Genomic DNA, 18,197 nt, shown 5'->3' on the forward strand with positions numbered 1-18,197 from the left:
CTATTTATCCTGATATTCTTTGTTATCTTGATTTTGTCTTTCAAGTCTTTGATTTCACCTAGAGTGTCACGTCTAATTTATTGTAAACAATGTTCATTACATTGTCATCAATGCAAAAATACAAACGTTTTGATTGCAATGTTTTATATGCACTATTGGTCTACATAATACTTTGCAATTCGTAACTCAAATAATAGATAAGAGGAATACAAAGTTTCTTTAAAACAAATATAAATGTAAAAAAATGAAATCGAGTACGTGTGTTTGTCTATGCACGCACGCGCTTGTGGCCCGTTTCTTTTATTATTATTATTTTAATTATTTTTAATAGAGACAGGCCTTTGTCACTTTTTAAATGTGTTTTATTGCACTTCGCGTCCTAACAAGCAAAAATTGTCACGAGCCAGTCAAACAAAAAACAAAATTAACCATTTTCAACGGAATACACGCTGTGACGTAGTCACTTCCGCCTTCTTTTTTTTCTAACGTCCAACCAACATGGCAGAAACAAAGAAGCTAACCGCTGAGAGTTCCTCTATTATTAAGCCGTTACACGCCAACGAGTTGTCCAGTTACTCGGGCTGTATAAAGGCCCTGCTCAAGCTCTTGTCCGACTTTGTGACAGAGGTCAGTTAAGTGTTTGTTTTTATTTTAAGCGCGGAAACCAGCCGAGTTGGTGTTGTTTGCTAGCTCACATGCTAGTCGAAGATGATGCTCAGCTGTCGTAAAAACAAATGAAAATCCAAAGATAATTCATTAGTGATTTTAACAGTCGAGGTCAAACTATTTTATTATGTGCCGGAGTAAACTTGGCGTCCTAGCAGTTTAACGGCTTGTTTACATTGACTCTATTCTCAGGTGCCCCTTTGGCTTGTTGCTGGGAAACGTCATCCGTTCCGCCATGTTGGATGGGGCATTTGTACCTATAAAACCCACCTAAGTAATACATAGAACTATGTCATGTTCAGGAATGTGTTGCCAAATGATGCTACTATGTATGTGCACTTTATTTCTGGACGTGCACATGATTGGAAAATAATGGGCAACATTTTGGACAAAACTGTAAAAAGAATATCCCCTCAAGGAGTCAATGAATAGGGGATCGTTAAAAAGTAATAATCTTGGTAAATACAGTATACAGACGCTGCCCTACTTACGACGAGCGTTTGTAAGTTGAAGTTGTTCGTAAGTCGCTTCAGTGCTATATTTTGTATGTTTAAGGTTTATATAATCATGTTTAAGGCTTGTATAAGAAACCTATAGTGTTTTGTACTAAAAATAAAAATTTCAATAAAATAATATGCTTTATAAAGATAAATAAAGTAAAGTTTAACTTACATTTGGAAGATGAACTTCAAAAGTTAGGCGTCTCTTCCGTGGTAAAAAGTGTCAGGAAAAAGCGATCCAACCTTTTTCTCAACCGCATCCAGCTTTCTTATTCCATTTTAATTCCAAAGAAACGGCTTGTATCTTCTTTACACTTTACACCTACCATATTGAACGGATGCACGAGATATTAATCAATAGAAATGTCAATGTTCTTTGCGCGCTAGAGATAGGGCATAGTATGTTTACACACGAACTAGGAAGAGGTAGGCTGATTTCTTCTTCGGGTGGCTGCTTGGTGAGCTCTCACAGCGCCACACACCGGTAGCGGCGGAAAGAAGCACTACAGTAATGTCCTGTACTCGGAAAAGGTGCACAATACAAAATCTAACGTGCAGCAATGTCCGGATATTTTTCGTCGTCCTCAAAAATTTTCGTATCTACCATTTTTCGTTACTCTAATGTTCATAAGTCGGGGAGCGTCTGTACACAAATGCTAGTGGCGCAACACACGAATAATGAATTGAATATATCAATAAAATGATAGAAATTATATTTTCATTAGACAGGCTGGCTAAACTGTGTATTGGAGAATGAACATTCCTATTTACTTTTTTCTTTTTTTAATTTCTTGTTTATTTTTTTAATATCTAATCATATTGCAACAAACTTCACATCAGTAAATGAATTGATCACCTGAAAAGAATAACGGTTGAAGCCAAAGGCTTAGAAGAGACAGTCCCGAAAATATCTTTAAACACTTCTTGTATCAATAATTGAAACAAATGATCATATCAGACATACTTATGGCAATCATTTGTTGGAAATGATAACATTGTTTGAATCAGGATATATATTTTACACTCTCTGGTGTTGTTCTTTTCTCTTTCCCGTCCTTCTCTAACAAAAATCTAATGTGTAAAACCTGAGACAAATGGTTGTTTCCTTTCTCAGGTTTCCTTGCTTTGGACATTTTCCTTCTAAGTTGATTTTTTTTTTTTTTTTTCGGGGAATCCAAAATGATATTTAAAAAAATGGAAAAGGCGACAAGGGAAAATTCCGTAACAACTGGAACTAGAGTCCTTTCTCGTGAGACTGCAGAAGAAAAATGAAGAATTTAATCTAATTTTGCACAATGTTTCTGCTAAAATCGTTACACTATTTATTATTGCACTATTGTTCTAATGCACTTACAATTAAGGCTAGTCAACAAGCATGACCTTGTAAATATTGAGTATCCCAATATTCCTTTTATTTTATTACATGGTAATCCTGGGGGGTGCCACGTCTTAACAATGCACTCAACATTGTTTCATCAATGGCAAAAAAGACGATTATATTCTATAAATATTGTATAATGGCCTTGCTTTGAACTCATAAAAATCCTAAGTGTGTCATATTCATTGCAATTCTTTTAGGCAGGACCTTCTTTTGAAGAAAGCATTCTAAACAGTGTAAATATTCTGCTTTGTCTCAGCTCAAATTAGGTGACACAGTTTTGAAGGTGGACTTAAACTTAGACGCTGTAAACCTCGGGTCGTCAGATGCCACTCAAGCTTATGGCTGTTTACAGGGACACATCACTCAGTTACAGGTATGTTACACATCTGTTAAATCATACTCCATGTCCAATCCACTGCCACAGTAATGCCCCACTATAACTGTCTCGCTGCTTACCGGATTTTCGCCGTGCATCGTGTTCTGCATTCCGATTGGCCAAAAGTCCCTTAAAAGAGTAGGTATTGTTATAAAATCGATCAATGTTTACAAGTACAGTATAAAATACTTGTATCTATTAAACCAGGTGAAGCTCTTTTAATGAGTTCATCTGGCTCAGAGAAAAAAAATTCACTATTTTAATGCATTAAAGCCGGGACTGCAATACCGTATTTCTACCGCTAGCGGCAATAGCGCTGTAGGGCTTTTCTACATCTAAGGCTGATGAGAAGAAACGTCTTCAATGAGATGCATCAGAATACACATGCGAGTGTGACATCCGCCTTCTACTGTGCCCTGGATATTTTTTTTCAAGCGTAGAGTTTGCACTTGAGGAGTTTTAAGAGGAATGTTTGTAGACTTCAAAAGATTTTCATCCATAAAACAGAATGGAGGGCGAATAATGACCACTCGATTCCTAAGGTCAGAACTGTGACCACGTCTTATAGTTTAAAGGTAAATTTCCGCGTCCTTCTCGTTTGCAGTACAATATTCAGTGACATTTTTCGCGCCTTGTTTTGAAACCATTATTCACGATAAAAATAAACCTCAACGATAGTAAGTACAATATAAATGTACTTTGTTTATATAGCCCAAAGGCTTTAAGGTGTATCAAAGTTGTTTGGAGTAGCCAATAAAAGTGAAGTGATAGGCAATAATCAAACAAAAAATAAAAACATTAATAGGCAATAAAAATAAATAAAATATAAATTTTGTTTACATTTATCTATGTATGGTGATGCGCGGTTATGCGCTAAACCGAGATGGCACGTGAATTTTTATTTGATATTGTGCCCTACCTCTTGATCTCTCTCCCCGGGCTCAGTAAACACAGGGACTTGGACAAAAATATGTGAATTGACCATTAAACCAATTAACCCAAGTAGTGAGGGAAATGACCAAAAAAAACAGCAAGCGAGCACACCAGAGTTAAATTGGAGATATATTTTCAGAGCTTTTATTTGCCGTTGGGAAATGAAAGACTATTTAAAGTTTTTAAGACCCCGCAGGAACCCTGTTTTAGGACTGTCCTCTTTCCAGGCTGTGTCTGAGAGCCTCAAAGCTCTGGCGGAGGCTCCTAGTTGCGCATCGGCAAAGTTCATCAAGGAAACACCGAAAGATTCCCCATCCTCGCCCACTCTTCCACGTTCTACGTCAGACCCTCCCCGCCCTCGCGTGGCAGATGCAGGCGACGATGTCCTGGTACAAATCCGCGCCGGCAAGTCTGAGGTCGGTTACGGTTATGAATAATCATCACGTCATTAAAGCGCTCGAAAATCGAGAGGGGGAAACGGGCGGGAGGCAGGGTCCTTTAGCGGCGTGGTCGGCTGGGAGAGACCGCGTCGCTTGGAGGGCTTCGAGAGCGAGGCCTGGTCCTTGATGGATTATGAAGTGGATGCTCATTACTCTCAGATTGGATGTGGATGGAGGACAAGAGGCCTTATTCTGTTGTGCATTTATTTTGGTAGCCAAGCAAACAGTATTCGTATTCCATCATGCCGGGCTGTGTCATGTGCCTACCTGGATTTACAATTGTCCTTCCACATCATGTAAATTGCAAAACAATCGAGGGCCCTCCCGCCCTCCCGTTTGCCTCGTTACATTATCATTACCGTCAGCGGGACGATTTTTTTCTTTCGATCAATCCATCGGCCGTCATTACACGTGTCATCTTTCCAGATCGAGCGCAGGATATCTGCATTTATGGAGCGCAAACAGATGGAGATCAATGAAAACAACGTGCGCGAGTTCTGCAACGTGATCGACTGCAATCAGGGTGAGCATGGCGGTGAGGGGGGGGATTGAATGTGCCGGGGTGTGGAGTGGGCGCCCCGCGCACAGATTGCCAATGTTTGGGAGAGAGCTGATTTCCAGCAGGCGAGAGGTCAGGCCGCACCGAGCTGGAGTAGCTAACGGCCTCCAAAAACACAGGCGCCGGCGTTATTGTGTTTTTATTCATGTGATTTTATTCGCCGCGTTTTGTTCTCGTTCAGCGGAGGACAGCTGCGCCAGAACAGACGCCGTGTTCACGCCGTACCCCGGACTTAAAAGCCACGTGAAAGGTGGGACCAGAACGTGAAATCTCAATCATGGTACATTTACGACACAGACCAAGGTTGCACGCAATCACCGGGTCCCATTCGTTCAGAATTTTAAACCATTTTTTCCCCTATAGCATATAATGGGAGTAATCTTTCTTGCACTCAAAATGTCAGTCATCGGAAAAGCTTCATTAACATATACAGGCCATGTTATGAAGCAGAAAAAAAAGAAGGAACATTTTTAACAATACATCAGTCGAATTTTTATATATTTCTTTAAATGTGTGTTTTTAAAATATATATATAATAAAGTTACAGACCCTAAAGGGACAATGTGCATTAATTAGCACCTTCCATCCATCCATTATCTGCACCGCTTATCCTCAGTAGGGTCGCGGGGGTGCTGGATCCCATCCCAGATATCTACAGGCAGTGGGCAGGGGTCACCCTGAACTAGTTGCCAGCCAATCGCAGGGCACACAGGGACAGACACTCGGCTCGCTCATTCCCACCTAGGAAAACAAGTTTACTCTGTAACAAAATATCTATTTAAAAGATAACCAAAAATACATGTAGTCTAATATAAATCTGTATATTTTTAAATACCTGTAGGTTGAGGAATTTGTATTACTTTCACACAAAATAATCCTCACCTTAAAGGTGGGGTGCGTAGTTTGAAGTGTGCTTAAAAAGTGGAAAGTATAATTATTTTCCCTTTTAGTATGTCTTAGCAACTGAGTTCAAAGAGCCTTTATATGTATTTTTCCACCGCAGCTATCTGCTTTCAGCTTACTTTCGTCATCATTTCAGACACGGACCACATTACGCTGGAGGAGAGAGGCTGGGGGTGCAGTGTTTTCTTGGGCATGCTTGCGCTTTTCTCTTATAGGATGAAAATGGTGAGAGTAAGAAAAGGACTGTTTCAAATACAGTCAAAAAAGAGTTCATTCAAGCGCATCCTAGATGTCACCATACTTGCACGCGCAACAAAAAGTCCTGATAGAGGCTGCAATGATGATTTCAGCTAAAAGATGGAGGCAGAAAGTAGAATGTTTTAAAGTTACGGACACCTCCTTTTTAAGGGAGCTGACATAATTTTACACAATTTTGCTGTGTAACAACCAAAAATGTAGCTAAAGGCTGGGCACGAAGAAAATTGTGATCTATGGTCACTGTCTCCAATTTGGTATTTTTCCTTGTGCTTTTTAGCGCTTGTATTCGGTAGCACTACACAAGACAGCGACTCTTAGTGGTCAAATAATATAGTGTAGTTCCCGGCAAAATGCTGCTAAAGTGATTTGCGGTTCCACTTTTTAAATCAAAATCGATTTTTTTTGTGGTAAAGCACTTTTTTCAGGTAATGAATTTCCACTCCAAGTGCGGCATAAAATTATTTAGTGTACAATAAGATAATAAAATTCCTTCCTTTATCTCCGCCCAACAACCCGAAAAAGTTAACACACAGACACACGCAATGGTTAATTAGATTAAAACTAAAGAGGTAATTAAAAAAATTAAAAATGATTATGGCAGGGCACAAGCTAACCATGTGAGAAAAGGGACTTGAGGGAGGCTCATCCACACTGATTATTTAGAATAGATTAAAATAGAATTGTCTTTATAATTGGGATACCTCACCTGTTGTAGATACAGCCTCAACATCTCCCTTTTGTATAACCATGCTACCTAAATTTATTGTTTGATCATTTTTTTTACCTCAGTCACACGAGTGGTGAACGCACACGGGCCTCAGACCCTGGCCAGAAGCCAAGAAGAAGCCGATCAGGGACGAGGCCCAGTCCCGCAAGACTGCGGCAACTCCGCCATCGAGGAACGCCTCAAGAATATCGAGACTCACCTCAGACTACCGGCAGGTAACCGCATCGCCCACTCTTTGATTCTATTCTTTTATTTTTGAGTGTTGAATTTCTTTGTTTTTGGGCAGTGGGCCCTGTTCCCATGAGTGTCTACCAAAGGCTAAAGAAGCTGGAGGACCGCATCCTGCAATTGGAAGGTCTCTCCCCGGAGTACTTCCAGACCACGGTAGGTACACATGTTTTTTTTTTAAGTTTCACCAGGACTAGACCACACAATGAAAACTGCAAGTAGCTAATTGAAGTCACCACCAAAGTCTCCTTTGAGGCACCATTAGCCGCCTCAGGTAAAAATGGAGAAACCAGCAAGACATTTTCAGGCAGCACAAGGAAGGGTGTGATAAAATAACTGGCCGGCAGGTCACTCCTCCGGTGAAGAGGGAGAGGTGCTATGTCACCGGCCGTTGTGGAGGACTACATTAGAGAACGTAACACGGACAGGACTCGGGAGTCACGTGATTTCATTTGTCATTTGAGGCTTAGGAAAGAACCTGAAATTTGGCCATCAAGATTCAAGATGCTATGTTTTGCATCCAGCATGGATAGCTATTGAATTTCAGGTTTCTACCCATTTCAATCTAAAATAATATAGGTGGAAATGCATTGTGATAAAGCGGGACCATACAATATATTGAAAAAATTTATTTAATTAATGATGTATATAATTAATGAGTTCAAAATACTTGTAGTTTGTCAGAGTTTATAAAGATATAAACTCTTTGCTGGCAAAATTATTCAGATAAAAGCACTTATTGAGTTTTAATCTACTCCCTGAATGTAGAGAGGACAGCCCGGTCGCCATCTTGCCAGGCTACCCGGGCCGAACTCCCTACATCCGTTCAGTAGGCTTGGTTTATTGAGAAGTCGCACATAAACAGGAAATGGAGTCACACATGAGTGTCATATTACATTACAATGAAAATTAGACTGAAAACGTATTACTAATAATAGAATAGACTGATCTTTGTAACGTGACTGTGTGTGTGTGTGATGATTACTTGTATTTTAGGAATATAAAAACAAGGGGTATTTCATAGCATGGGAGTCTGAGAAATACACAACTAAAAATAGCTAACTTTACAAGTTGAGTCTTAAAGCAACACATTTGTTGACTCACCGATGTTGCAGGGTGCCATTGTAAACCTCTACTCGTTTCATCAATCCGTTTTTTTTCCAATGCGTTTTGTTGATTCTGGCACAATGGAATAAACAAAACATTCGCAAAAGAGGGACGAGGTTTAAACAAACATTGTTAAAGGGATACAGCACTAAAGTTCATGTATAAATACACGAAAACTGTAGTCTCATATTCTTAAAAAATGTTATTATTGAAATCAGTTTTTTCTCATCACTCTACAATTTGTGAATCCGTTTTTTTTATAACTGAAATTAAATCGTACTTTTTAAATTAAATATTGGTTATATATTTGTTTAATTGCTGTACGGAATTTGAAACTTTTTGCTCGCTGTCGCCATCTCCAGGAGTGTGTCAACATTGCAGCCTCTGTCAGCTCTTGCAAGTGTGTGCATCTCTTAGCGTTGCTTAAATATATATATATTATATACAGTGGGACCTTGGTTATCGCGGTTAATGGGGACCAAAACCACCCGCGATAAGTAAATTCCGGACTATAGAGCGCACCTGATTATAAGCCGCACCCACCACCTTTTGGGTGATTCAACAATTTTGTATTTACACAAGCCGCACCCATGTATAAGCCGCGGAAGCCCGCAGTCAATCTTGCGGCAGTCAATCTTGCGGCAGAGTCACCAGTTTAACCCAGGCCATGCTGTAAGTTCCACAATTGCAACTTCATATAAAGTACACATATCCAGAACCACAGTTGACATCTCAAGTAGAAACTGATACCCGTAATTAAGGTATGATGCAGACTTGTAAAGTCGAGGTCCTGTTGAAAGTAATCCAAGGAAACCGAATGTATATTTCCAAAGTTAAGGGTGGGAAAAATATATATCCACTATTGTCTGCTACGACAACAGACAGATCTACCGGTAACTCAGCTTTACCACATTTCCCATCAGCCCGCGTTATCATTTGAGGCTTAGGAAAGACCCTGAAATTTGGGCATCAAGATTTATTATTTATTTTATTATTAGTATTTTTTAGACCCGTTTAATGGGGACCAAAACCACCCGCAAAAAGTGAAAATCTGCGAAGTAGCGACGCCCCTTCAAAAATGCTCCCTCCCAAAAATTTTTTTTTTTTTTTTTTATTATTTTATTCTATTATTATTATTTTTTAGACCTGCGAAGCTCTGAACCCACAAACGTGGAACCACGAAGTAGCGACGCCCCTTCAAAAATGCTTAAAAAAGTTGTTGTTTTTAAAAAAATTATTATTATTATTTTTTAGGCCCGCAAAGCTCTGAATCCGCGAACTTCGAAGCGCGAAGTAGCGAGGTCCCACTGTATATATATATATATATATATATATATATATATATATATATATATATATATATATATATATAATCCAGTGCATCGTCATCGAAGTTAGAACATTAGCAGCAACAAAAATTCCCAAATAGGTCCCACGTATATATTTTCAGTTATGCGCGCTTGTCGAGGGTGGTGACGACCCCGGGAAAGAAACCGTCCCCGAACCTATACCTTACGCCAACAAGTGCGTTTGCGTGTCATTTTGAAGGGACGACAATTTCCGAGTGCGCTCCAGATGAGCCGCATCGCGTCTCTTGATGCCGCCATGGCTCGGCACAGCATGCCGCGCTCTTCAGCCGCTTTTGACTCGCCGCATGTTTGTGCGCGCGCGCATGTCGAGTGTTTCTGAATAAACCGATGGGGTCTTTTCTACTCCGAGTACCACTTTTTTTTTTCCATTTTTTGGGGGGTTGAATGGAACGTGTGTTTGGGGAGGTTGCTTAAGCGGCGGCATGCAGTTTCCCCACAAAATAGTCACGAGTGAAGGGAATGATAGGGTTTCTTTTCGTGTGGTGGTATCAATATTTGAAGACAAACGCTACAGAGGAGATACGCTATAAAATCAGCAGACACTACTTGCTAAAAAGAATTTATGTTCCTCATTATAAGGTATTTTGAATGCCTATAGAAAGTAGTAGCAGTGGTCGTGTATCTTCTCTCCCCCTTGATAAAAGTGAATGATGTTTTTTTGTGACATTTTAGTATTAGAGCACTTGTATAATGTTTACAAGTTAAATATTTTCACATAATGAACACTCCCATAATCATATAGACCGTCTGCAATATCTATTATGTCAGTGTTATCGTGCTCAGAGCAATATCTTTGCGTGATAGTTATGACTTGGGAATCTTTAATTGATATACTCGAGCTATAGTCCAGGGGTGTCCAACCTTTTGAGAAAGCAGGCCAGATTTGGTAAGCTGAAAATGTGTGAAGGCTGACTATTCAGCCTGGCATTCTTTGAACAACTTTTAATAAATCCACCCTTCGTGAAAGGTTTGTAGTGCTTGGCGATCAGTGTTGTGACTTCGTACCTTGCCTTTTTATAATTTTCATTTGACTCGCAGGGTCTCGTGAAAAAAGCTGCAGCGCCGTTAAAACAGCTTCCAGTTGCTTCACCATTTACAGCATTTTGTTACAGTTAGCATTTTGTAGTCAGCATGTTTTTTCTGGCGGTGCTTTTTGATATTATATACTTTGAAAACAACCACAGTCTCTTGAGACATTCGGCAGATGTAGTTGTTTTGGATTTAGGTGAAAAAATGCTCCAACTGTCCTGGAAGCGGCGGCCCTCACAGTCAACTTTCCTTTTTTTGATTGGCAGTCGCCATGTCGGAAATGGGGTAGGCTAAAATACTCACAGAAAGCAGGTGGCCAAAGGGCCATTATCTGGTGATTTTGTATTTTTAACAAATGAATTACATTACTGGCCAGCCACATATGATTAATTTTATGACCGAGGCCGTGAGCCTATAAAAATTTAATCATGGGCAGTAACTGGCCCCTGGGCCGGACTTTGGACATATTTGCTCTAGTCTGAGACTTGTTTACTGAAGCTATATGTTATTGTAATTATAAACAAAATATAGAAACACACATGGAAATAATTTCAGTCGGAATAAAAAGTTATAGTTAATAGGTATCCAGGAATGGGATTTTATCCATAGGGAAAAGAGTGATCCCACCTTCCTACCTGAAATATGCGATAGTGACTTTTTGAGATCAATAATGGCACATAAGGAAAATAATTCCTGGTACTAATGATGAAAATGTGTTCTTCTTTGTAGAACTTAACACACAAGAGACCTAAGACCTCACCAGCTCAGGTATGTATGATGAAAATCCAGATTTTATATTTCCTCGGCTATTTTTCCAGTTCAAATCTGCCGGACTAACTTTATTCATGACGATGCCTTTCAGGCCTGCAGTCTGAGCGAGCTGGATGAGAAGATAAGCGCCGTCAAAGCAGCACTGCTGAAGAAGGCCAACGAATTTGGGCCGGCATACGGACCCGAGTACCCACTCTGACCCAGTTTGGACGTTAAAGCTGTGTATGAAAATTATTTCGATTGTAAAAGTGTAAATACCCTATTTTTAGTTAGATTTTTTTGGGGGGGTGTATTTTGTCCCATCGCCAGTTGAGTTTCATGCTCTTGAGCGAATAAATGTGGATTTAAAGCTTGAGTTCTTGAAATGATCATAATTTTTTGTCAAGCATTGTGCTACACACTAAATAATTAATTGCATTTTAGCATGGTGTGAGCAGTTTTTGATTCATTTCTACAGTATTTTGGCTAGATTTTGGGGGATTTGAGTTCACTTCATTGCTGCCAGATTTCTGCTCCCAGTTCTTGACAGTTTGTATTTACAATTGTTTATAATATTTGGGGTACCAAGTTTTTTTTTCTTTCCAAGCTCGGAAATTTTTGCGCATTCGATACACGGTTTAAAGCAATGTGTGTCGACGTTTTTGGGCTAAGATAATTTTTTATTGCGGTAGCTGCTTAAAAGATGAATGTAATATACTTAAATTCTTTAATGAATGAATGAAAACTATTTCGAACATTAAAATAAAAAAGGACAAAAACAACTCACTAACAAAATAATGTTCACATGTTCGAAAAGGGGTAGTATGAAGCAGACGCTTATTTTTCCTACCCCTTCATCTTCCCTATTAATTACATTCTATAGATAGCTCGCATGTATAATATGTATTTGCAACTGTATATTTTTGTAATGTATTTATTTTAGACACTTATTCTGAAAAAACGGGGGGCTGACGGCAAGTGGAGTAAAGGTGAGACGTGTTTGTGGCTGCGGTTGACAATAATGGATATATATTTTTCCCCACCCATACCTTTGTAAATATACACTTTTTTCCTTGGTTTACTTTCAACAGGACCCAAACTCTGCAGGTCTGCATCAAACTTTAAGTAACGGTATCATTTTCCGTTCATTTTGCCGGCTGTGATTTTTGGACTGTGTACTTTTATGAAGGACATTCAGTTTCAATCACGGGACTTAGTCGGGTTTGGGTTAAGTTTGTGTTACATTTTTTTAATGTGGGCGCATGCGGCTTATATACAGGTGCGGCTTGTGTAAGTACAAAATTGGTTTTCCTCTTAAAATGTGGTGGGTGCGACTTATAAGGTGCGCTCTATAGTCTAGAATTTACGGTACTCGACGCTATCTACTTTCTAAAAAAAATCAACAAACGAGGAAGCGATCTACAACATTTTCCGAAGTTCTGTTGTCTCCAACTTGTACTTTCAACCCCACTCCCCCAAAAACAGCTTGAAATCAGCGTTAGAGGTGATCAACGATGGCTTTAATAGACAAGCAGACGAATCAAACAATCTGCTAACTAGGAGAGTGCGCACGTGTGTTTGTGCGCGCACGTGTTAGCGCTCCGCGGCGCGTAATTGGGATGAAGCTGAGCGAGGGCACCTGATTTGCTTGCCTGACTGCTGCGTTGCTGATGATCCGCGCTAATGGTTGTCATTATGACAAATGACCTGATTATGGAAACTCTTGTTTGCGAAACATCAGGCAGAGCCAACAAAGCAGCGCCGCCGTCGCCGCTTAAACGGGCCGCCGCTGCGCCCGACGATACGAAAGTGACAATTATCTTCTCTTTTAGTTTTTTTTTCCAATAAAGGTTTCAGTGATGCATTGTTCCGTAACTGTATTGACACCGATGTTCGGTTGGCTTAAAGTCGGTAATATTGACCCAACCAATCACAGGTCATAAGTTGTAAGTAAAGTAGACACTCAAAGAGAGGAGACGTCAATGAAATGAAATGATCTGCATTTATAGCGCTTTTCAAGTCAAGACTTCCCAAAGCGCCGTGCAGCCATGTAAGGCGCTAACCTGCTTATTGGGGGTATTAGGGGTTCAGTGTCTTACCCAAGGACACTTCGACATGTAACACGGAGGAGCCGGGATTCGAACTGCGATCTCTTGATCCCAAGACGAGCGCTCTACCTCCTGAGCCACTGCCGCCCCGATGGATTTTGAACTTGCAAGGAGCACATTGTGTAGAGTTACTTTACCTGGATTACTTTCAATTACTTTTGGATTACTTCAATACCAAATATGCTAATACAAGACAAAAGATACTAAATATGAATAAGATGACTCAATTTTGTGCAGGCTTGGGGAGTAACGGAATACATGGAACGGCAAAAATGATGTTGGCAAGCTGTTTGGATTTATTTTAATTTTGTTTCTGTCGCATTTTGTTAGTTTTGCCGGAGATCAAAGAGATCAAAGCCAGGAGAGAAAGCTTACCACGTGTTGTGAGTCATCATTTTATTCATATTTAGTTTCTTTTGTCTTTTATTAGCATATTTGGTATTGGACTAATCCAAAAGTAATTGAAAGTAATCCAGTTAAAGGTTACAAAAGCAGATCGGCATGAAAAGGGTGTGGTTATCAAAAAACAGCAACACGATTGGCTGATAGCGACAATGATGTATGAATGAATGAATGGTCTGCATTTATATAGTGCTTTTCAAGTCAACGAAGATCTCCCAATGCGCTTTACACTTACCCATTCATACACACTCACACACCGATAGCAGCGTCAGCCATGCAAGGCAACTACCTGCTATTGGGGGCATTAGGGATTCAGACACTTTGACATATAACACGGAGGAGCCGGGAATCGAACCTGCGACCTCTTGATCCTGAGACGAGCCAATACTAACCAAAATGGCATCCTTTTGAAGTCTCTTATGCACTTGTCCAACATGAAACATAGAACAAACTTTTAAAAAGTTACAATTTTATAACGGTATAAATCAGTGAATTTTGTTGGTTCGCATGATTATTTTGGAATCCAAGCTGGGTGTTGTGACAATATTAAATAGTGATTTAAAAAAAAATGTTTCTGGCAGTCCCTTGCCTTGATTTAGTGCATATTTTAGCTAAAGAAACTATTACCTGTATTAAAAAATAGCGATGCTTTGGTGGCTATCTTATCTCTAGCCACTAGAATTACTCAGCCAGGTAATGCTAATTCATCTAGCATAGAATCACCAACCTTTTGCTGAGAATTACCTTCTTGTTACAGATTAGTGCAAAGGGATACCATTTAAAAAAATAACATTTTATTTTATTCCTATGTCATTATTATGCTATTTGTCCCCACCCGTGTGGCGCCAGCTGCGGCTCATTAACAGTTTGGCTTTCAGTCTTTTTAAGCTCAGTGCGCTCTCTCTTACTTGGTCAGTCCGTCAAGGAACCTCTGCCCCGCAAGCTGTGGGTTCTGACTCGGTCCTGTTTTCCTGTTGGTATTTTCCAGCCCGGTATTGTTCCCGTTTATTTTTGTTCTGTTTAATATAGGTTTTCAGTTTTGTTCCCATCTATTTTTGTCCTGTTTATTATTTTCTCTCGTTTTCGTTCCCGTCTTGTTTGTCCTGTTTATTTTTGATATCCTGTTTCATTATCTATCCTGTCTGTCTTTCCCGTCCTGTACAGTATCGACTCCATCTGTCCGATATCAACTCGGGCAATTGGAATCGATCTCGTCGGTCTCCTGTCTTTACACGCCAGACCGCTGTCTAACGTGTATGACTCCCCATTATCCATTATCTGCACAGCTTATCCTCAGTAGGGTCGCGGGGGTGCTGGAGCCCATCCCAGCTATCTTCGGGCAGTGGGCAGGGGACACCCTGAACTAGTTGCCAGCCAATCGCAGGGCACACAGGGACAGACAATTCGCTCGCTCATTCATACCTAGGGAAAATTTAAAGTCAATTAACCAGACATGCATGTTTTTGGAATGTGGGAGGAAACCGGAGTGCCCGTAGGAAACCCACGCAAGCACTGGGAGAACACGCAAACTCCGCACAGCAAGGTTCGATCTCATGACCTCAGAACTAACCACTGCCCCACTGTGCTGACTCCCTATTTCCCGTATAACAAAAGGCTTGTGTGAGAACGTCACGCGTTTGGGTCCTGATCCTGAAAGCCAATCTGTTAATGAGCCGCAGCTGGCGCCACATGGGCGGGGCCAATTGGGCGCCATGGCAACCGTGACACTATTACCAAGTTGGAATGATGATAAATAGGGTTCAAAGTGTCTCAACCACTAAAACATCAACCTTGTATGAGTCGTTTAACAAATATAAATGATATGCTATTTTGGAATAGATTATTTATCATATTAATGATTTATCTTTCCAGATGGAATCCAAATATTCTAGATAATCACTCAAATCGGTGCCTTCGTTTTCCCGTTTTTCCAGGTACCGTAAACTGAGCTTCAGATGCGTTCTTTGTCCGCCATGTCACTACTTCTTGCTCTTTGATTGACGGAGTGACTTCTGTTCAATAGAACCTGCATTCTTCCGTCTTTTTTGTCCGGATATTTTATTGTTAACACGGAAACGGGGTCTTTTTTTTTTTTTAATCCAGTTTCTTTCAGGTGAACCTGTTTTTTTTTAAGGCCCGCGTCCTTCTGTGGATGCGGGACAGAAAAGAGAGCCGAAATGTGCAGGGACCACTTGAAGCCGCCCCAACGTTGACAAATGGATTTGTGTTCGGGGGGCCTGTTCTCTGGAGGTTTTTATTGTTCCCCTGGAGCTTTTGTCTCCCGTCGCAGTCTCCTCATGAGGGTTAATGAGGACAAATTGCTCCGAGGGTAACAAATGGATTATGCCGCGGGACAAAAGCTTGTATGCGACGGCCAGGATCCGCCCATCGTGCCCCCATTCAGCCCGGCGTCCTCCTCAAGTGGCTCGCCAAATATCTCATTATCTTCATCCTGCCTGTTTTTAGTCCGTGTCGAGGGTTGCGGCCTCCTGCGGGGAACTTCAGCTCACCGGGCTATAAACTGCGCCATTGTACAAATGATACAAATGATGGAAATGGTCTTCCATGTCGATGTCAGAGTTAGCCGTATAGAGCTGTGATTTAAGACTCTTAGACGGTATTATCAATATACATATTAAGTCAGAAAAAAATTATAAAAATAGTTATTAAGCTTACACTGAAACGACCCAACCTTGATCCAGAAAGCTTATGTAATTATAGACCTGTGTCCAACCTACCGTTTCTTTCTAAAGTACTTGAAAAAGTAGTGGCACAGCAGCTGAATGATCCGAGAACAATCTTTTTGAATCCCTGCAATCAGGATTAAGGGCTAACCATTCTACTGAGACAGCCCTGATTAAGGTAACCAATGATCTTCTATTGGCAATGGACTCCTGCGCTTCATCACTCTTGCTGCTGCTGGACCTTAGTGCTGCCTTTGACACTGTGGACCATAATATCTTACTAGAAGGGTTGGAAAAATGGATTAGTCTCTCAGGAACCGTCATCTTATGGTTCAGATCCTACCTCTCAGATAGGACGCACTGTGTTAAATATGGTGAAATGCCCTTTAGTGTTACCTGTGGTGTTCCACAGGGTTCAGTACTTGGCCCCCTTCTTTTCAGCATTTACATGCTTCCATTAGGGGATATTATTTGGAAGTATAATATCAGTTTACATTGCTACACAGATGACACTCTACTATATCTTCCGATGGAGGAATCTGCCACACTAAACTGTGGAAATTTGGAGGCTTGCCTCACTGAGATAAAAGAGTGGATGTCACTTAACTTCTTGCGCCTTAACTCTGAAAAGACCAAAATGTTAGTTATTGGTCCATTTTGTTCTCAAAAAGTGCTGTGAACATTGACAAATGTAATATCACCCAGAGTGACTCAGTTAAAAATTTAGGTGTCATATTTGACCCCGATCTGATTTCACTTTGCGATCCCCCACCTTAGAAGGAATTGATGTCACATCTCAGGGGGGTTACTGTATCATCCATACCTGCCGGTCTGGGATAGCCTTGGACAAAGTGGTGAAGAAGAAGAGATTACCTATGAACTGAAAGTAGGTAGAGCAGCACAGCGGATGAGTGGTTAGCACGTCCGCGGCACAGTTCTAAGGTCATGAGCTCGAACCTTCCTGTTTGGAGTTTGCATGTTCTTCTCGTGCTTGTGTGTGTTTCCTCCGGGCCTGCCCAAATCGTCCCTAGGTGTGAATGAGCGAGTGAGTTGTCTGTCTCTTTGTGCCCTGGCTGGCAACAGGTTCAGGGTGTTCCCTGCCCACCGCCCAAAGATAGCTGGGATGGGCTCCAGCACCCCCGTGACCAGTGCTCCCTCTAAGCTGCGCGCGTGCGCAATTGCGCACTGCTCGCACATTCTCAGTGCACAAGAAAATCTAGCCAGCGCACAAAAATCAGGGCTCAAAATGACTTATTAAGAAGCGACTTAAGTCAAAGTTACAGTGAATAAAGGTAAAAATACACGGGTTCCCCTGACGTTGTGTCCTAAATGCGGTATTTTGAAGTTGAACGAAGTTGAGAAAAGTTAGTAGAGTATGTCGAGAACCGGCTTCTTTGGCTCGGCTCACTAAAAAGGAACCGGCTCTTTCGGGTCCTAACGGCTCTTCAGTTTGTTTTTGCTTCTTTAATCCCAACATGACCAAATATTAAGTAAAATTATGCACAAATTGACTTAAAGGAAGGGGGGACTAGAACAAAAAAAGAAAAAAATACCAAAATGAAAAAGTAGTGAAAAGCTGAGAAAAAAAGAAACAAAAGGAAGAGGAAAAAAGAAGGAGAAATTTAGGAAAAAGCCAGAAAAATAGAAAAGAAAGAAATGTAGGAAAAAAGTAAATAGAGAACATGAAGAAAAAAGTAACAGCTCGGAAAAAATAAACACAATATGATTTTTTTAAGTAATTTAAAAAAAAAGTATAAAAAAAAACGGGAAAAAAAA

At 40.5% G+C, this 18,197-nt stretch overlaps 1 protein-coding gene across 3 annotated transcripts; it reads left to right on the forward strand.

Annotated features, from left to right (window-relative positions):
* Window positions 1–480: 480 nt before the first annotated feature.
* mbip (MAP3K12 binding inhibitory protein 1) lies at window positions 481–11,603 on the forward strand. Of its 3 annotated transcripts, none has more exons than XM_088355012.1 (9): window positions 481–627; window positions 2,804–2,920; window positions 4,084–4,272; window positions 4,723–4,819; window positions 5,037–5,105; window positions 6,806–6,958; window positions 7,030–7,127; window positions 11,207–11,245; window positions 11,340–11,603. In XM_088355012.1, exons 1-9 carry the CDS (start codon window positions 499–501, stop codon window positions 11,445–11,447), a joined length of 999 nt encoding a protein of 332 aa, XP_088211138.1. In that variant the 5' UTR covers window positions 481–498; the 3' UTR covers window positions 11,448–11,603. The 3 variants fall into 3 exon arrangements, with proteins under 3 accessions (XP_088211138.1, XP_088211139.1, XP_088211140.1); XM_088355013.1 differs by having other exon boundaries at window positions 4,084–4,245; XM_088355014.1 differs by lacking the exon at window positions 5,037–5,105.
* Window positions 11,604–18,197: the final 6,594 nt, after the last annotated feature.

Source organism: Urocampus carinirostris, chromosome 15 (genome assembly GCF_059441175.1).
Source record: "Urocampus carinirostris isolate Australia breed hairy pipefish chromosome 15, RoL_Ucar_1.0, whole genome shotgun sequence".
Taxonomy (NCBI): Eukaryota; Metazoa; Chordata; class Actinopteri; order Syngnathiformes; family Syngnathidae; genus Urocampus; species Urocampus carinirostris.